The sequence below is a fragment of the Thalassophryne amazonica genome, chromosome 9 (genome assembly GCF_902500255.1).
Source record: "Thalassophryne amazonica chromosome 9, fThaAma1.1, whole genome shotgun sequence".
NCBI lineage: Eukaryota > Metazoa > Chordata > Actinopteri > Batrachoidiformes > Batrachoididae > Thalassophryne > Thalassophryne amazonica.
In genome coordinates, this window is record NC_047111.1 from 16,357,652 (window position 1) to 16,379,262 (window position 21,611).

The 21,611-nt window shown below is 43.0% G+C and overlaps 1 protein-coding gene across 3 annotated transcripts in view; it reads left to right on the forward strand.

Annotated features, from left to right (window-relative positions):
• gria4b (glutamate receptor, ionotropic, AMPA 4b) overlaps nucleotides 1-21,611 on the forward strand; it is a 263,186-nt gene that overhangs the window by 178,995 nt on the left and 62,580 nt on the right. For all 3 annotated transcript variants that reach the window (XM_034177668.1, XM_034177666.1, XM_034177669.1), the window contains exon 12: nucleotides 5,870-6,068. In XM_034177668.1, the coding sequence (XP_034033559.1) occupies nucleotides 5,870-6,068 (199 nt within the window). The remainder of the gene's footprint in view (nucleotides 1-5,869; nucleotides 6,069-21,611) is intronic.

Consider the following 21,611-nt stretch of genomic DNA (forward strand, 5'->3'; position numbering starts at 1 on the left):
ATAATGCTGTGAAATAAGGAAGCACGACTCTGACGCCCCCCATCCTATCTCTTTAAGTCGTTTGTTATTTCCATTTTTTGTCTTCAAAAGCGAAATGTCTCTGTTCTGAAGGAAAAGCCAGTGTGTGTGTTCGGGGGGGGGGGTAATTTGTATTCAAATCCAGAGCTAATACATTAACTGTGTGTTTCATGCTTCATGTGCTGCAGTGCGTCTCTGCAGCTGAGATTCAGACAAGAAACATCCATTATTTGGTCGGACTGATGGTTCTTTGTACAAACTGGGAAGCAATACCCTCAGATGTTTCTAAAATTTAAATTTTGTCACATTTTTTCAAAAGCATGTTTACTTTGACATTATTGCTGTTTAATCCAGTTCAATGTGTGATTTTAAAAATGGTAATAATAAAATATATATCCAGCCCTGTTTGTTACTGTGCAATGACTGAATTAGGATCAGCGTCCAATCAAAACAGGTTTGTTCTTCTGAACCTAAACTTTTATCCAGATCTGAGATAAATTACTGATTCATCTCTACATTACAACCAATACAAGCCCCACCCTCCTGAATGCATTAACTATGTCCGACATTTGGGTCACTATCATATAACTGAGTGTAGCGTCACTAGGACCGGGCGTAGCACCCATGTGACTGAACATAGCGTCAGTGTGACCGAGCGAAGCATCAGTGTGACCGAGCGTAGCATCAGTGTGACTGAGCGTTGTGTCAGTGTGACCGAGCATACCATCGGTGTGACCAAGCATAGTGTCAGTGTGACTGAGCATAGCGCCAGTGTGACCGAACATAGTGTCATTGTGACTGAGCATAGGGTCATTGTGACCGAACATAGTGTCAGTGTGACCGAGCATAGTGTCAGTGACCTGAGCATAGTGTCAGTGACTGAGCATAGTGTCAGTGTGACTGAGCATAGCGTCAGCGTGACCGAGCATAGTGTCAGTGTGACAGCATAGTGTCAGTGTGACAGCATAGTGTCAGTGTGACTGAGCATATTGTCAGTGACTGAGCATAGTGTCAGTGTGACTGAGCATATTTTCAGTGACTGAGCATAGCATCAGTGTGACTGAACATAGTGTCAGTGTGACTGAGCATAGTGTCAGTGTGACTTAGCATAGTGTCAGTGTGACTGACCATAGCATCAGTGTGACCGAACATAGTGTCATTGTGACTGAGCATAGGGTCAGTGTGACTGAGCATAGCATCAGTGTGACCGAACATAGTGTCAGTGTGACAGCATAGTGTCAGTGTGACTGAACTAGTGTCAGTGACTGAGCATAGTGTCAGTGTGACAGCATAGTGTCAGTGTGACCGAGCATAGTGTCAGTGACTGAGCATAGTGTCAGTGTGACAGCATAGTGTCAGTGTGACCGAACATAGTGTCAGTGACTGAGCATAGTGTCAGTGTGACAGCATAGTGTCAGTGTGACCGAGCATAGTGTCAGTGACTGAGCATAGTGTCAGTGACTGAGCATAGCATCAGTGTGACTGAACATAGTGTCAGTGTGACTGAGGCATAGTGTCAGTGTGACTTAGCATAGTGTCAGTGTGACTGACCATAGCATCAGTGTGACCGAACATAGTGTCCATTGTGACTGAGCATAGGGTCAGTGTGACTGAGCATAGCATCAGTGTGACCGAACATAGTGTCAGTGTGACAGCATAGTGTCAGTGTGACTGAACATAGTGTCAGTGACTGAGCATAGTGTCAGTGTGACAGCATAGTGTCAGTGTGACCGAGCATAGTGTCAGTGACTGAGCATAGTGTCAGTGTGACAGCATAGTGTCAGTGTGAACGAACATAGTGTCAGTGACTGAGTATAGTGTCAGTGTGACAGCATAGTGTCAGTGTGACCGAGCATAGTGTCAGTGACTGAGCATAGTGTCAGTGTGACAGCATAGTGTCAGTGTGACCGAACATAGTGTCAGTGTGACTGAGCATAGTGTCAGTGTGACCGAGCATAGTGTCAGTGACTGAGCATAGTGTCAGTGTGACTGAGCATAGCATTAGCGTGACCGAGCATAGCATCAGCCTGACCGAGCATAGTGTCAGTGTGACAGCATAGTGTCAGTGTGACAGCATAGGGTCAGTGTGACTGAGCATAGCATCAGTGTGACCGAACATAGTGTCATTGTGACCGAGCATATTGTCAGTGACTGAGCATAGTGTCAGTGTGACAGCATAGTGTCAGTGTGACTCAGCATAGTGTCAGTGTGACCGAGCATAGTGTCAGTGTGACAGCATAGTGTCAGTGTGACTCAGCATAGTGTCAGTGTGACCATAGCGTCAGTGTGACCAAGCATAGTGTCACTGTGACCGAGCATATTGTCAGTGACTGAGTATAGTGTCAATGTGACTTAGCATAGTGTCAGTGTGACTGAGCATAGTGTAGCATATACGTTGATATACACTTAGGGGTAGTGTGTTAACGTATTAGCTAGTATCAGAAGACTTGGTTCGACTCTAAAAGAGAAGAGGCAGAGACTGGATGTAGTTTTATAAATAAAAGTGGTACCATGTATTGAGACAAACAAAGCAGACAAGACAACATTAAAAATTTAGAGGTGAATGACCATTCGAGATACTCAATCAACTTCAGTATTTACCAACAGATCCAAAACTAGTTGCAACCCCAAATGCACAGTGTGTAAAGTCCATTTGATGAATGCAAGTGGCTGTGGTGCAACAGCCTTCGCTTACAGTCCAAACTTCAGACAGCTCTACTGAGCAGAACAGTTCGTAGAGCGGAGTACGAGGTGCGAGAGTGGACAAGTCGGCTGCAGAGCCCTACCACCCCATTGAGGTAAGTGGAGGAGTTGGTTGAGATTCAGGAGCTAGCTCAGTTCTAGCTCGCCATCAAGACCTGGCCAATTCCACGTATTCTGACAAGCCAATGCTCCTATCAAGTGCTTGGGTCATGGAGCTCGGCTCTGCAGCAACAAAGCCAGAGGGTCTCTCGCATTCACCGGTATTTCCTGAATGACTGTAATATAGCTAGTAATTGGCTGGCTGCGGTCACGTGACCGGTGCGCAAAGCCATGCAGGGAAAACAAAGATATTTATACAAAATGATGCATCACACTGTTGGTTTTTTACCCTGTTACAATAGCATTAGTGTGACCGAAACATAGTGTTAGTGTGACCGAGCATAGTGTCAGTGTGACCGAGCATAGTGTCAGTATAACGAGCGTAGTGTCAGTATGGCCGAGCAAGGTGTCGGTGTGAAACATAGCATCAGTGTGACCGAGCATAGTGTCAGTGTGACCGAGCATAGTGTCAGTGACTGAGCATAGTGTCAGTGTGACCGAACATAGCGTCAGTGTGACCGAGCATAGTATCAGTGTGACCAAGCATAGTGTCAGTGTGACCGAGCATATTGTCAGTGTGAAACATAGCGTCAGTGTGACCGAGCATAGCATCAGTGTGAACGAAGTTTGGTCACAGTGACGCTATGTTCGGTGACTGAACATAGCGTCAGTGTGACCGAGCATAGTGTCAGTGTGACTGAGCATAACATCAGTGTGACCGAGCATAGTGTCAGTGTGAAACATAGTGTCAGTGTGACAGAGGATAGCGTCAGTGTGACCGAGCATAGTGTCAGTGTGACCGAGCATAGCATCAGTGTGACCAAAGTTCGGTCACACTGACGCTATGTTCGGTGACTGAACACAGTGTCACTGTGACCGAACACAGTGTCAGTGTGACCAAGCATAGTGTCAGTGTGACCAAGCATATTATCAGTGACTGAACATAGCGCCGGTGTGACCGAGCATATTGTCAGTGTGAATCATCGTGTCAGTGTGACCGACCATCGCGTCAGCCTGACTGAGCATAGTGTCAGTGTGAAACAGCGTCAGTGTGACTGAGCATAGCGTCAGCGTGACTGAGCATAGTGTCAGTGTGAAACATAGCGTCAGTGTGACTGAGCATAGCATCAGCGTGACCGAGCATAGTGTCAGTGTGACTGAGCATAACATCAGTGTGACCGAGCATAGTGTCAGTGTGACCGAGGATAGCGTCAGTGTGACCGAGCATAGTGTCAGTGTGACCGAGCATAGCATCAGTGTGACCGAAGTTCGGCCACACTGACGCTATGTTCGGTGACCGAACACAGTGTCAGTGTGACCGAGCATAGTATCAGTGTGACCAAGCATAGTGTCAGTGTGACCGAGCATATTGTCAGTGACTGAACATAGCGCCGGTGTGACCGAGCATATTGTCAGTGTCAAACATCGTGTCAGTGTGACCGAGCATCGCGTCAGCCTGACTGAGCATAGTGTCAGTGTGAAACATAGCGTCAGTGTGACTGAGCATAGCATCAGCGTGACTGAGTATAGTGTCAGTGTGACTGAGCGTAACATCAGTGTGACTGAGTATAGTGTCAGTGTGACTGAGCATAGCATCAGTGTTTTCCACCTATCCGGTGGAAGTTTGGCTCTGTTGTACGGCATCTGACAGATGCTGCCTCCTGAACAGGATCGCCAATATGGAAAATCCCAGCAAAATGTGCTGATCTGTTAGCCTGATGTTACGTGACCCATTCTGTGTCGTTGCGGTTGCACTGTGTTCACATCAGTGCACACAGATGACGCGTGTTTTCGCCCTTAATGACATTCACTCTTTATATGTGCAGCTCTGACAATGTGGAGAAAACTGTTTCCTGCATGCCTCCATGCTGAAGTCACAACAACAACAACTAAATGTCAAAGGTGCTGCTGTCTCGATGTCTGGGGACGAAGCCAGATGCTCTAAAAGCGGCTCTCTGATTGCTGCAGGAAATCTGCATGCACATTGTCTGTGCACACGCAGAGCCAAGTACATGTGCGTTTGGAAGAAGAGGAGAGTTTGCAGGAAGACGCGGTGCAAATAGCAGCCAAGAAAACAGTGATGGCTGCAGCTCCCCCCCCCCCCCGCCCTGCTGCATTGCCACCTCTCTGTTTCCATCTGACAGCGAGGCCTGAGGGTTTTGTATCCTCTGCTGTCTGATTTGCAGCAAGGAGAGCTCGTGTTTGTCCTCATTGCAGCATTTGCAGTTTGAGATTCTCCTCTCGACCTTCTGCTGCTTCAGAGCAGCTAGCGATCTGTCTCCCTTGAGCTAAGAAACAAGAAGACGGTGGTGCCATCGTGCCATCCAGAGGACCTGCAGCTCACCTCGCACCCCCTCTCCCCCTCCACCCCCTGTAAAACTCAGGGAGTGACAGCGCCACGTCTCTTTTATCGCAAGTGGTCAAGGTAAGCATATGACAGGGCTTCTGTATGACCTAATAACCATTCATGAGGAGTAAATACAGCTGTGGTGACGTTCAGTGCTGCCACAGCACCACCTTGTGGTCACATAAGCACAGTTTCAGGAACCACGACACAACAACAACAGTCTTGATTGTGACACACATTCATACAGCTCAGAGTTTAAAATCATTTTTAAGTTGACAACAATTAAAATGAAAATGTGTTTTAATTAATGAATTGACAGATGATCGTTGGAATTTGGTTTTCCGCCGGCACCTCAACATTTTCCCAGTTGTGAAAATGGGGGTGAATCATAAAACCATAAACTCGTCTTTCCAGTTGTGATGCTGAACTTGATGGACATCTTTCTTTCATGTGTTGGCATGATGACAGCATCTCATGTCATTTTTCCATTTTTTGTGAACTTGGAACCTTTACTGTATTTTCAGTACTGACTGGATTTATTTTCTTTTTTATTTCACCCCTTGACCCCTCACTCTCTCCTCATTTCACTACGGGAACTCTCTTGCTGGACATCTCTTCCCTCCTCTTTTTTTCTTTTTAACTGTTTGTCCAAACCGTTCCCTCCATGTTCCTTCCACCTCCCGTCTTTTGTTGCCCCTTAAGATCATTGTCGGGTCGCATCGTGGGAGGGGTGTGGTGGTTCTTCACGCTCATCATCATCTCGTCCTACACGGCGAACCTGGCGGCCTTCCTGACCGTGGAGAGGATGGTTTCACCCATTGAGAGCGCCGAGGATCTGGCCAAGCAGACCGACATTGCTTACGGCACTTTGGACTCTGGTTCCACCAAAGAGTTCTTCAGGGTGAGTTGATCTTACTGAGAAGTCAGAGGTCAGGCAGGAGGAAAAAAAAAAAAGAAATGCTTTAGATGTTTGAAGGAACACGTGGATGATGTTGCACTGAACCCTTCCTGGATTTGTATCATGGACCTGGACCCAAAAAGGTAGGACAAAAATGCAAGACTCTCTTTGGAACGTTGTGAATAAAAAACATTTTACTGGTTAATCAAACCAAGGTCGGTACACAGGAAGGCAAGCCAAGATCAGCAAAAGTTTCCAAAACATGAGACGAAAGCGAGGTCAAAAACAGGCAAGGATTCAAAAACACGGCTAAGCAAAAAACAGAATCAAGAGCTAGGTACAAAAGGCTGGAACGATGACACAAAGGAACAACAAACTGGCGAGGCATGGATGTGAACAGAGGGCTTAAATAACCAGAGTAATTAATGAAATGTGGAACAGGTGTGGAGGAACAACCAGGAAAAAGGGCGTGTCAAACAAGGGGAACTAGACGCAACCAAACCCAAACCACCCGACCAGAGAGTGCAGTTAACAAAACACTAAGCAAACCACCACCAGAAGAATAATAACCAAACATAACATGAACATAATGATCAAACATAACCACCCCACATGACAATTGATTCACTTCCTGCAGTTCTGCAACCACAGGAACTTTAACCTTCAGGAAGAACACAAATTGTGACCTTTAGTTGCCAATAAGGTCATATAAATGCTTTCTCTCAGCACCATGCACGTCTCCAAAGTCTTCAGTAATTACCCTGAAATGTCCCAAACTGGAACTTTGTGGTTCCTGCAGGAACTTCCTCATTCACATAAGCCCTGTTTCCACCACAGGAACTTTCCCTACTCCCCAGACTTCCCAAGATCATTTTCAGGACCCACCAGGCTCACAGTAACGGCAAGCATTTAATGCTAGCGGTAACTAGCAAGCTGTTGCTATCATCCAACATAGCATGCTAGAGCCCATGTGGGCTTTAGCCTTTTGGTCAGCTCGTCCCATGCCGGAGATCTTGAGTTCCTATCTTGAGAGAGAAGAGACACGCACAAACAATGATACAGAGGTTAAATGAAATGATAACACGTCAGTCATTATTTGTTTACCTGACTGCTGATGTTTCTCTACAACTTTCTTTTTCGCCACCACGTCCGTCGTCAAAAAGCCGCGAGGCCCCTGTGATAGATTGGCATCCTGTCCAGGGTGTACCATGACCTCACGCGTTATGACTGCTGGGATAAGCTCCAGCACCAGCCATGACCTTAATTGGAGTAAGTGGATATGGAAAATGGACGGATGGATGGATGATCCCAGATATACACTGGGATGTTTTCTGTCAGAAATTGGTGGAATATTTCCTCCAAGCTCTATCAGAGTTTCTGCTACAAGTGGACTTTTTAAAGTATTTTTGGATTTTGTTCATAGATTTGCTTATAGGTCAGTTTCTGGCTTCCTCAGCCTCAAGTGCTGAAAACTAACTGACTATTTTTGGCATGTGGAGAGCTGTAGGTTTGGTGTGATAGTTCCATTTTATTGGGGTTGGACCTCCATTGCTTGTTTAGTTGGCACTAAAGATTTGACAGGTGGGGCATCCACTGCATTTTGCAGAGGCTGTTCCAGACTGTTTCTGGAAGAAAAAGGTTTTTTCTGATGTCAAATTGTGGTCTGTCCTTGTAAATTTTACAGCTGTTACCTGTTGTTCTAGATTCCTTTCTAAAATTTAAAAGTTAATTTGTTGATGTTGCTGAGCCAGAATGCAAGACTCTTGATTTAAGAGTCAATTTACGCTCCTATCCTCACCTATGGTCATAAGCTTTGGGTAATGACCAAAAGAAAAAGGTCACGGACACAGTTGGCAGAAATGACATTCCTCCATTACACTCCTGGACACGGTGAGAAGCATAACTATCCAGGAGGGATTTGGAGTTGCTGCTGCTTCTTCACACTGAAAGGGACCTGCTGAGGTAGTTTGGGCATCTGGTGAGGATGCCCCCTGGTTGTCTTCCTAGTGAGGACTTCCAAGCACATCCAACTGGGAGGAGGTCCCAGGGAAGAGCCAGCACAAGTTGGAGGGATTATATTTCCCAGCTGGCTTGGGAAGGCCTGGCTGAAGATAGGGAAGTATGGTGTGAGCTGCTTGGTCTACCACCACTGTGACCCAGATAAGTGGCAGAAAGTGAATAAGGGGGCTTTTGCATTTACATCTTACCTAGTGTGGTGTGGTTCGCATTGCCTCCAGGTTTGAACTTTCACCTTCAGTAGATCTCTCTTCCCATTTCTTGTTCCTATCAAAAATAAAAGCAGAAAAACATTCAAAAAGGTATCTCGATTATGTCTTGGTGGAAGCGCTCCCCATGTTCTTCTGAGTATACCCCCATGTTGTCCTTGAAGTTGTCAAGGTGAGCATCCAGAATGTGGACCTTCAGTGACATCCTACAGCCCATTTGGCCATAGTTTCTCACCAAAGTCTCAACCAGTTCCACATAATGTCAGCCTTGTGGTTGCCCAGAAACCCATGGACAACATCAACAAAACTTTTCCATGCCTCCTGTTCCTTTGCTGTCAGTTTCTTTGGAAATTCAGGGCACTCTATGATTTTCTTGACTTGTGGTCCAATGAAACACCAGCTTTCACTTTTGCCTCTGACAGCTTTGGGAAAAGTCTTGAAGATACTTGAATGCTGCAGACTCTTTGTCAAGCGCTGTGACAAATTGTTTCATGAGACCCAGTTTGATGTGCAGAGGAGGGAACAAAACCTTGTGAGGATCCACCAAGGCTCATGTTTAATGTTACGGCTTCCAACTGAGAATTCAGTCCTTTCAGGCCATTGCTTCCGGTGATAATGTGCTGCCTTCTCTACTGTCCCAAAGGCAGAGAAAACAGGGAAACTTGGTGAAACCTCCTGGAGTCCATCAAAAATGCCACCAATTTGAAGTCCCCAATGACCTCCCATCCATACTCATCATAGTTCAAAGCTTCCAGCAGATATCACTGTTGTAATCCTCATTGAGATGCACTGAATGAGCCAAAGGAAGTGATGGATACTTGTTCTCATTGTGCACAGTAGCACAGCCTTCAGGCTTCTGGATGAGCTATCAGTGAAGAGTCTCCACTCATTTGGATTACATGCAACTCCAATTGCATTGAACAGTCCTGAAATGTCACAGCAATAGCACAAACTCTCTTCCTTTCAAAGAAGCTAGAAAAAGTTGGTGACATTTTCTTTGGCTTGTTACTTGCCACTTTCATCCAACAAGTCCCACTCCTTCAGCCTTGAGATCAAAAGCTCAGCATTTGACTTTGTCAAACCAAGATCTCTGATGAGGTCATTCAGCTCTCCTTGACTTGGGAAGTAAGGATTCCTCTCACAAACTGTATCTGTAATGTCACAGTCCACTTCACTGTTCTCCCCTCCTCTGATTCAGTGCTTTCTTCTTCTGATGGTTGTTTTCTTTCTGGAGGTGAAGGTACAGGAAGCTCAGCACTATGTGGCACTGGTGCAATGGAAGATGGAATGTCAGGATAAGGAATAGCAGGTGCATTCTTCCCACTTCGGCGTTTGGAAGGATCCACCATGCAGAAGTAGCAGTTGGTTGAGTGGTCAGTGGGTTCACGCCATATTCTTGGAACAGCAAACTTCATTGCTCTCTTTTCCCCTGTACCATCCTGCAAAAAGAGTGAAAATATTTGTTTAATGACTGACCATTCAATATTTACCATACAAGATTTTGTTTTTCAACAAAACATAACTTTCTCACCTTAAGTGTTTTCTTGCAATATTCACAAGCTAAGTGAGGTGCCCAGTTCTTATCTTGGTCTCCAACTGGCATTCCAAAATAAGCTTTGTAGGCTTCACACATTTTGCTGGATGCTGTCACAGAAAAATTGTTTGCTCTTTTCTTGATGAACTGGCCACAGATGTAGCAGAATTTATCTGGAGAATGATTGCAGCCTCTTGATGCCATCTCTCTTCTTCTGGAGCATCTTCTCAGGTAGTCCGAGCTTGACTGAATGTGGCCTATGAACCCTGTTTAAATATTTGTCATGTAACACCCCAGAACTTTCTCACTCTTTCATAATGGCATTCTGGAATCTTCTTGATCTCTCAAGAATATTCCTGAACTTGTTTGTCAACCATAAATTACTCTCCTGTTCGTGAAAGTTCTTGCTCAATCTGTACAAATTAGGAAGGTTTTCAGAAATATAATTGCTTTGTCAACATTGTATTATGTTTGAAATGATGTTTGAACCCTTTTGACATGATCACAAAAAGAAAATATGATGACCACAACTCTGACAAATGGACTTAACTTTTCCAGAAATTAATAGTGACCACTCAGTGAATGCGAAAACTGGTTAATTTGCAATTTCATTGTCCTGACCACAAAACCAAAGTTTGGAGGTCAAGACCACTCTTTTCTCTTTTGATTGGTTGTGAAGAAATAGGAAATTATGGTTTTAACCCAGGAACAAGACAAAAGTAAAAATTTGTTACTTAGCGAACTGTGCGAAGAAAAAAGAGACAAAGCGGGAAACCTTTGGTATCAAATGTTAATCTGATGTTTCTGTTACAAGTCTGTAAATACAATTTTTGAATAAGTTCTCATTTCAAAAACCTGTGTACGATCAAAAAGTAGTAACATTTTATTGGCCCACTCTGTACTCGGGTAGGTATCTTGAGATGATTCACTTTTGGAGAGGAGTGAGCAAAGGTCAAGGTCCACATGCACATGGTGTGAAAAAAAAAACATTTTGTTCTATATGCTCATAACCAGGAGGGCTAAAGAAGATGATCTGGAGTTTATATTGATCAGCAAAAGATTTGTGATTGATTGGTAGCATGATATTGGACATGAATATGGTCCAGTGTGCAGAGCTTACAGGGTAAGTGCTGAAAACTAAGCATCAGCCCTCTGAAGCCTTTCATTTTTTATAAGCTTTGATCAAACGAGAGGAGAATCCTGGTCGGGATTACATATTATATCAACTTCAAATTTATTTGTCCCAACGGGTAACTTGTTTTGCAGCACATTTACAACACAATAAAATACAAAAAACACCCAACAGCTACATCACAGGGAGAGGGTAACTGAATGCAACAACCTCAGGCAAGAAGAAGACATCAGATATCTGGTTTGGGCAGGACAAGGTAAATAAGGCATTACAGACATCTAGACTAGGGTAGTGTTTGGAGACAATTGGGAGAAGCTGGAAGATGTGGAAGGTTGGTCTGCTGCTATTGTGACCTGGTCCATGATCAGCAGCAGAAGATGGACAGATGATCTGTGATCTTTGTTTTCTGGCTCAGGCGGGTGATTGACCACGTTCAGCAGTTACACTGTTTCTGATGGCTGATAAAGTTCTTCTTCTTCTCGTCCTCACAGAAAGCGGAAATAGCTGTGGCCCCTTTGACTATCACGTTGGTCCGGGAGGAGGTGATTGACTTCTCAAAGCCCTTCATGTCATTGGGTATTTCCATTATGATCAAGAAGCCCCAAAAATCCAAACCAGGGGTTTTCTCCTTCCTGGACCCGTTGGCCTATGAGATCTGGATGTGCATCGTGTTTGCCTATATCGGCGTGAGCGTGGTGCTCTTCCTGGTCAGCCGCTTCAGCCCGTATGAATGGCACACCGAGGAGCCTGAAGAGGGCACCGACGGTCCGCCAAGTGACCAGCCCCCAATGAGTTTGGTATCTTCAACTCGCTCTGGTTCTCTCTGGGAGCCTTCATGCAGCAGGGCTGTGACATCTCACCGAGGTAAGACCAAAGTCCAGTAGACTCTCAGTTACAACTTCTGTCTGTTATGTCTCTGAAGCCCGCTGAGGACACATTACGGGGTTATAGACCGGTTACCATCACAGGCCTTCAGTGCTTCAGTTTTCATATGTTGGACCATCGATGAAGCAAAGAATAAAAGCAGTTATTAAGTTACTCAATTACAAATAAGAAGTTTAGGTCCAACTCATTGGTCTTTGTTCTCATAATGTTGCTCTTTGATGACCCTTGTGGTGATAGTTTTTTCCGTGTTGCCAGATCTGAGATTGTTTTTCTTGTATGGATGTAACTTGTAGGAATGACGGTCAAACATACAAAACTGCACAGTTGACAGGCGCCTCATTGGACAAGATTCACGTGGTCCGGGTCCAGGTTGGTCCCCTTTCGTCAGCAACACTTTGTGATTGGGTGGCAATGTTGTAATTGATGTACAGTATTCTGCCATTTCCATCAAAATAACTGAAATTCACTCCAACTCCAAAGTTTTGCATTCAAAATGCTTGCGTGGCGTCTCTGTTATTTAATGTATCTGATATCTTTCTTTCTTTCTTAATGCTTCAGTTTGTGCTCAGGTGAAGAGTTTTGTAATGTGTCCTCAGCTCAGCATGAGTCACGACTTACCGTCATCATCATTTTTTTTTTTCTGACACTAGCTTGAATTATCTACGCTGAAGTTGAAACTCGTCTATTCCACCTAATTAAATACTTATTGATGATGTGAAAACCTCATAACATTTGGTCAAATAAGTGTTTGTTAACAGTTTTGATTTCAGATCTGCCTCTAAATGCAAGTTGAAATATTTAAAAGCTTTTTTTTCCTGTTTAAAATTTTACAAATGTGAGGTTTTCATTTGTCACTGACGACTGAACATGTTTAAATATTATAGGTTCTGTAGAATATTTGTAAGAATTGGGAGATAAATTTGTGATAACAGTGAGGATTTGTATGCTGACTTTAGTGCAAAATATTATATTATATTATATTATCATCTTTGTCCTGCTGTCAATTTGTTGTTGGTGTTGAACTGTGATGTGTTTGCTGCTTTTGCTGTGTGTGTATTTTGGTAATTCTACGATAACTGCATTACAGTCAGAGCAAATTTCTAATGATAAGTTAAAATATGACCGGAGTTTGCTGACCTTGTAATTCCGTTACTGTAGGTTCCCTGTTTGTGTTGCGTGTGTGTGTCTTATGTGTGAGACAAAAGTTTAAACACAGTCAACATGTTGATGCATTTTTGACATGAATATGAAATTTGGTGCGAAGACAATCATCGTGATTGTGGCTGTTCTTCCAAAAGGTGGCGCTATTGGGAGGTGATCAGAGTGAAGTGGAAAACAGTCACCGATGAGGCAGAATGCCTTAATATCAAAAAAATAAAATAAAAAGAAATGCATTCTATTATCATCTTATTAAGGTGAGCTGTCCGTGGTGCTGAACAGACGTGGAACAATATAATGTGTGATTTTTAAATAAAATGATGGAGGGGAAAAAAAAAAAACAAAAATGAGACCAAACAAATGTGTAAAAACAATAGAATATGTGAGAATCTTAATTGTTAAAGGATTTATTATGAAAACTGCTTTTTCCCGAAACTAAACTTTGTGTCACTCTTATTTATTGATCGCCTCCTTGAGGTAAACTACATCAAGTGATATAAAATTCATAAATGATTATTTCCACCATTATTTTCCGGAATAAACCAACAGATGAATATTGTCTATTGTCTAAAATAAAATAAAATGATAGACAGATTCAACAAGTCCAAGAACCTGAAACAAAACCTCAATATCAAGCATGTCCACTGGATAATATTCAGCTGTACATATGAACCCAGAGTCTTCTTGTTAACACTCACAGACAGAAATAGTAATCTATACTGAAGCTGGTAAATATTGATCCTGTGGGATCAGTCACGTTTCTTCACTGTCATTGTGTGTTTGGAATAAAAAGTTATGTGAGGAGGAACACAACTTATTATTATTGTTGTTGTTGTTATTATTATTATTAGTAGTAGTAGTAGTAATAGTAGTAGTATAGTAAATGTCCACACAGCCCTGTTCGTTAGTGCTGTTAATAAATATAATCAATCAATCAATCAATCAATCAATTTTTTTTATATAGCGCCAAATCACACCAAACAGTTGCCCCAAGGCACTTTATATGTGTAAGGCCAGGCATACCAATAATTATGTAAACCCCAACGGTTAAAACGACCCCCTGTGAGCAAGCACTTGGCTACAGTGGGAAGGAAAACTCCCTTTTAACAGGAAGAAAACCTCCAGCAGAACCAGGCTCAGGGAGGGGCAGTCTTCTGCTGGACTGGTTGGGGTCTGAGGGAGAGAAAACCAGGAAAAAGACATGCTGTGGAGGGGAGCAGAGATCGATCACTAGTGATCAAATGCAGAGTGGTGCATACAGAGCAAAAAGAGAAAGAAACAGTGCATCATGGGGAACCCCCCAGCAGTCTACGTCTATAGCAGCATAACGAAGGGATGGTTCAGGGTCACCTGATCCAGCCCTAACTATAAGCTTTAGCAAAAAGGAAAGTTTAAGCCTAATCTTAAAAGTAGAGAGGGTTGTCTGTCTCCCTGATCTGAATGGGAGCTGGTTCCACAGGAGAGGAGCCTGAAAGCTGAAGGCTCTGCCTCCCATTCTACTCTTACAAACCCTAGGAACTACAAGTAAGCCTGCAGGTCTGAGAGCGAAGCGCTCTAATTGGGGTGATATGGACTACGAGGTCCCTAGATAAGATGGACCTGATTATTCCAAACCTTATAAGTAAGAAGAAGAATTTAAATTCTATTCTAGAATTAACAGGAAGCCAATGAAGAGAGGCCAATATGGGTGAGATATGCTCTCTCCTTCTAGTCCCCGTCAGTACTCTAGCTGCAGCATTTTGAATTAACTGAAGGCTTTTTAGGGAACTTTTAGGGACAACCTGATAATAATGAATTACAATAGTCCAGCCTAGAGGAAATAAATGCAATGAATTAGGTTTTCAGCAATCACTCTGAGACAAGACCTTTCTGAATTTTAGAGATATTGCGTAAATGCAAAAAAGCAGTCCTACATATTTGTTTATATATGCGCTTTGAATGAATATCCTGATCAAAAAAATGACTCCAAGATTCTCACAGTATTACTAGAGGTCAGGGTAATGCCATCCAGAGTAAGGATCTGGTTAGACACCATGTTTCAAGATTTGTGGGGCAAGTACAATAACTTCAGTTTTATTCTGAGTTTAAAAGCAGGAAATTAGAGGTCATCCATGTCTTTATGTCTGAAGACAATCCTGCAGTTTTAGCTAATTGGTGCGTGTCCTCGTGGCTTCATGGATAGATAAAGCTGGGTATCATCGCGTAACAATGAAAATTTAAGCAATACCGTTCTAATATACTGCCTAAGGGAAGCATGTATAAAGTGAATAAATTGGTCCTAGCACAGAACCTTGTGGAACTCCATAATAACTTTAGTCGTGAAGAAGATTCCCCATTACATGAACAAATTGTAATCTATTAGACAAATATGATTCAAACCACCGCGCGCAATGCCTTTAATACCTATGGCATGCTCTAATCTCTGTAATAAAATTTAATGGTCAACAGTATCAAAGCAGCACTGAGGTCTAACAGAACAAGCACAGAGATGAGTCCACTGTCCGAGGCCATAAGAAGATCATTTGTACCTTCACTAATGCTGTTTCTGTACTATGATGAATTCTAAAACCTGACTGAAACTCTTCAAATAGACCATTCCTCTGCAGATGATCAGTTAGCTGTTTTACAACTACCCTTTCAAGAATTTTTGAGAGAAAAGGAAGGTTGGAGATTGGCCTATAATTAGCTAAGATAGCTGGGTCAAGTGATGGCTTTTAAGTAATGGTTTAATTACTGCCACCTTAAAAGCCTGTGGTACATAGCCAAACTAACAAAGATAGATTGATCATATTTAAGATCGAAGCATTAAATAATGGTAGGGCTTTCCTTGAGCAGCCTGGTAGGAATGGGTCTATAAACATGTTGATGGTTTGGATGAAGTAACTAATGAAAATAACTCAGACAGAACAATCGGAGAGAAGAGTCTAACCAAATACCGGCATCACTGAAAAGCAGCCAAAGATAACGATACGTCTTTGGGATGGTTATGAGTAATTTTTTCTCTAATAGTTAAAATTTTGTTAGCAAAGAAAGTCATGAAGTCATTACTAGTTAAAGTTAATGGAATACTCAGCTCAATAGAGCTCTGACTCTGTCAGCCTGGCTACAGTGCTGAAAAGAAACCTGAGGTTGTTCTTCAATTAGTGATGAGTAGAAAGATGTCCTAGCTTTACGGAGGGCTTTTTTATAGAGCAACAGACTCTTTTTCCAGGCTACAGTGAAGATCTTCTAAATTAGTGAGACGCCATTTCCTCTCCAACTTACGGGTTATCTGCTTTAAGCTGCGAGTTTGTGAGTTATACCACGGAGTCAGGCACTTCTGATTTAAAGCTCTCTTTTTCAGAGGAGCTACAGCATCCAAAGTTGTCTTCAATGAGGATGTAAAACTATTGACGAGATACTCTATCTCCCTTACAGAGTTTAGGTAGCTACTCTGCACTGTGTTGGTATATGGCATTAGAGAACATAAAGAAGGAATCATATCCTTAAACCTAGTTACAGCGCTTTCTGAAAGACTTCTAGTGTAATGAAACTTATTCCCCACTGCGGGTAGTCCATCAGAGTAAATGTAAATGTTATTAAGAAATGATCAGACAGAAGGAGTTTTCAGGGAATACTGTTAAGTCTCTATTTTCCATACCATAAGTCAGAACAAGATCTAAGATATGATTAAAGTGGTGGGTGGACTCATTTACTTTTTGAGCAAAGCCAGTAGAGTCTAATAATAGATTAAATGCAGTGTTGAGGCTGTCATTCTCAGCATCTGTGTGGATGTTAAAATCGCCCACTATAATTATCTTATCTGAGCTAAGCACTAAGTCAGACAAAAGGTCTGAAAATTCACCAGAGAAACTCACAGTAACGACCAGGTGGACGATAGATAATAACAAATAAAACTGTTTTTTGGGACTTCAATTTGGATGGACAAGACTAAGAGACAAGCCTTCAAATGAATTAAAGCTCTGTCTGGGTTTTTGATTAATTAAAGCTGGAATGGAAGATTGCTGCTAATCCTCCTCCTCGGCCCGTGCTACGAGCATTCTGACAGTTAGTGTGACTCGGGGGGGTTGACTCATTTAAACTAACATATTCATCCTGCTGTAACCAGGTTTCTGTTAGGCAGAATAAATCAATATGTTGATCAATTATTATATCATTTACCAACAGGGACTTAGAAGAGAGAGACCTAATGTTTAATAGACCACATTTAACTGTTTTAGTCTGTGGTGCAGTTGAAGGGGCTATATTATTTTTTTCTTTTTGAATTTTTATGCTTAAATAGATTTTTGCTGGTTGTTGGTGGTCTGGGAGCAGGCACCGTCTCTACGGGGATGGGGTAATGAGGGGATGGCAGGGGGAGAGAAGCTGCAGAGAGGTGTGTAAGACTACAACTCTGCTTCCTGGTCCCAACCCTGGATAGTCACGGTTTGGAGGATTTAAGAAAATTGGCCAGATTTCTAGAATGAGAGCTGCTCCATCCAAGTGGGATGGATGCCGTCTCTCCTAACAAGACCAGGTTTTCCCCAGAAGCTTTGCCAATTATCTATGAAGCCCACACTCATTTTTTGGACACCACTCAGACAGCCAGCAATTCAAGGAGAACAGGCGGCTAAACATGTCACTCCCGGTCCGATTGGGGAGGGGCCCAGAGAAACTACAGAGTCCGACATTGTTTTTGCAAAGTTACACACCGATTTAATGTTAATTTTAGTGACCTCCGATTGGCGGTAACCGGGTGTCATTACTGCCGACGTGAATTACAATCTTACCAAATTTACGCTTAGCCTTAGCCAGCAGTTTCAAATTTCCTTCATGTCGCCTGCTCTGGCCCCCGGAAGACAATTGGACTATGGTGCTGGTGTCGCTAACTTCACATTTCTCAAAATAGAGTCGCCAATAACCAGAGTTTGATCCTCGGCAGGTGTGTCGTCGGAGTGGGGAAAAACGTTAGAAATGTGAACGGGTTGGCGGTGTACACGGGGCTTCTGTTTAGAACTACGCTTCCTCCTCACAGTCACCCAGTCAGCCTGCTTGGGATCTGCCAGGGGGGAACTAACGGCGGCTAAGCTACCTTGGTCCGCACCGACTACAGGGGCCTGGCTAGCTGTAGAATTTTCCACGGTGCGGAGGCCGAGTCTCCAATTCGCCCAGCCTGCCTCCAAGCTACGAATAAGCTACACTTATTACAAGTACCATTACTGCTAAAGGAGGCCGAGGAATACTAACATTTCACACCCAAGAGCAGAAAAGTGTGGGAGAGACAGGAGAAGCCGCCATGCTAAATCGGCTAAGAGCTAGTAGCTACGCTAACCTAGGGGATTCCTAAAAACACGCAAAGTGAATAATTTAGAGGTGATTCAGCAGAAAGAGTGCTTTAGTTAAGGCACGTAAAGATTACACTGGGAAACAAATCATATCTAGATACTAGATCAGTCTAACTGCGCAGATTAACAGCTAACAGATACAGAAAAACAACCGCTGTGCTCCGGAACAGGAAGTGATACAATGAAAATACTCAGACAGTAACTCAGACAGAACGTATATAATACGAGGTCTGTTAGAAAAGTAACGGACCTTTTTATTTTTGTAAAAACTATATGGATTTGAATCATGTGTGATTGCATCAGCCAAGCTTGAACCGTCATGCGCATGTGTGAGTTTTTTCACAGCCTGTCGGTTGCGTCATTCGCCTGTGAGCAGGCTTTGAGTGGAGCACTGGTCCACCCTCCTCATACGGATTTTCATTGTCAGGAAATTGGCTGTTGGAGTTTTTGTAATGGAAAGAGGAGCGGAGAAAATTCACAGGCGTCGGGACGGAGGCGCAGGGCACAGAACAAAAAGCAACGCCATGATGAAGCCTCACAGGACATGTTGTGGCATGTCCAGCTCGTCCACAATTTCTCGGATAGTCACACGACTGAAAAGCCACCGAAAGCTGTCTGAATTTTCCGAATGGTGCAAGAGCTGGGCATGTTAGGGCTTGTCCTGTGAGACCAACACGGAGGTGCTTTCGTCCCGCGCCATGAGCGCCTCTGAGGGAAATTTCTCTGCTCCTCTTTCCATTACAAAAACTCCTGTAACAGTGGAATGTGCCGAAAAAGTGCTATGTCCAGCTGTCTTGCCATTTCTCTGGTAGTCAGACGACGTCCCGGATCAACAAAGCATTCACTTTGGAAATGATCTGGTTGTTTGAGCCTGTTGATCGCCGCTCGGTGCACAGCGCGCCATCTGCTGCTGTGGGCCGTCTTTAATCCAGTTGTAATTGTCCTTAATCTGTGTGATCCCCATAAGATCTTCACCGAAAGCCATCTGAATTTTCCAAATGGTTTCCACCTGGCTGTCTCTCACACTTTCTGAACAAATTTTGATGAAGTAAAGCGGCAGTCGATCAGCCAATTTCCTGACAATGAAAATCTGACGAGGGGGCTGGACCACTCCTCCCACAAGGCGGACTCTGTTGTTTTCTCTGGGCCCCTCCCCAGTCAGACCGGGAGTGACATGTTTAGCCGCATGTTCTCCTTGAATTGCTGGCTGTCTGAGTGGTGTCCAAAAAATGAGGTGGGCTTCATTGATAATTGGCAAAGCTTCTGGGGAAAACCTGGTCTTGTTAGGAGAGACGGCATCCATCCCACTTTAGAGGGAGCAGCTCTCATTTCTAGAAATCTGGCCAATTTTTTTGGATCCTCCAAACTGTGACTGTCTAGCGTTGGGACCAGGAGGCAGAGCTGTGGTCTTATACACCTCTCTGCAGCTTCTCTCCCCCTGCCATCCCCTTATTACCCCATCCCCGTAGAGACGGTGCCTGCTCCCAGACAACCAATAACTAGCAAAAATCTATTTAAGCATAAAAATTCAAAAAGAAAAAATAATATAGCACCTTCAATTGCACCACAGACTAAAACAGTTAAATGTGGTCTATTAAACATTAGGTCTCTTTCTTCTAAGTCCCTGTTGGTAAATGATATAATAATTGATCAACGTATTGATTTATTCTGCCTAACAGAAACTTGGTTACAGCAGGATGAATATGTTAGTTTAAATGAGTCACACCCCCGAGTCACACTAACTGTCAGAATGCTCGTAGCACAGGCCGGGCGGAGGATTAGCAGCAATCTTCCATTCCAGCTTATTAATTAATCAAAAACCTAGACAGAGCTTTAATTCATTTGAAAGCTTGTCTCTTAGTCTTGTCCATCCAAATTGGAAGTCCCAAAACCAGTTTTATTTGTTATTATCTATCGTCCACCTGGTCGTTACTGTGATTTCTCTGTGAATTTTCAGACCTTTTGTCTGACTTAGTGCTTAGCTCAGATAAGATAATTATAGTGGGCGATTTTAACATCCACACAGATGCTGAGAATGACAGCCTCAACACTGCATTTAATCTATTATTAGACTCTATCGGCTTTGCTCAAAAAGTAAATGAGTCCACCCACCACTTTAATCATATTTTAGATCTTGTTCTGACTTATGGTATGGAAATAGAAGACTTAACAGTATTCCCTGAAAACTCTCTTCTGTCTGATCATTTTTTAATAACATTTACATTTACCCTGATGGACTACCCTGCAGTGGGGAATAAGTTTCATTACACTAGAAGTCTTTCAGAAAGCGCTGTAACTAGGTTTAAGGATATGATTCCTTCTTTATGTTCTCTAATGTCATATACCAACACAGAGCAGAGTAGCTACCTAAACTCTGTAAGGGAGCTAGAGTATCTCGTCAATAGTTTTACATCCTCATTGAAGACAACTTCGGATGCTGTAGCTCCTCTGAAAAAGAGAGCTTTAAATCAGAAGTGTCTGACTCCGTGGTATAACTCACAAACCCGTAGCTTAAAGCAGATAACCCGTAAGTTGGAGAGGAAATGGCGTCTCACTAATTTAGAAGATCTTCACTTAGCTTGGAAAAAGAGTTTGTTGCTCTATAAGAAAGCCCTCCGTGAAGCTAGGACATCTTTCTACTCATCACTAATTGAAGAAAATAAGAACAACCCCAGGTTTCTTTTCAGCACTGTAGCCAGGCTGACAAAGAGTCAGAGCTCTATTGAGCTGAGTATTCCATTAACTTAACTAGTGATGACTTCATGACTTTCTTTGCTAACAAAATTTTGACTATTAGAGAAAAAATTACTCATAACCATCCCAAAGATGTATCGTTATCTTTGGCTGCTTTCAGTGATGCCGGTATTTGGTTAGACTCTTTCTCTCCGATTGTTCTGTCTGAGTTATTTTCATTAGTTACTTCATCCAAACCATCAACATGCTTATTAGACCCCATTCCTGCCAGGCTGCTCAAGGAAGTCCTACCATTATTTAATGCTTCAATCTTAAATATGATCAATCTATCTTTGTTAGTTGGTTATGTACCACAGGCCTTTAAGGTGGCAGTAATTAAACCATTACTTAAAAAGCCATCACTTGACCCAGCTATCTTAGCTAATTATAGGCCAATCTCCAACCTTCCTTTTCTCTCAAAGATTCTTGAGAGGGTAGTTGTAAAACAGCTAACTGATCACCTGCAGAGGAATGGTCTATTTGAAGAGTTTCAGTCAGGTTTTAGAATTCATCATAGTACAGAAACAGCATTAGTGAAGGTTACAAATGATCTTC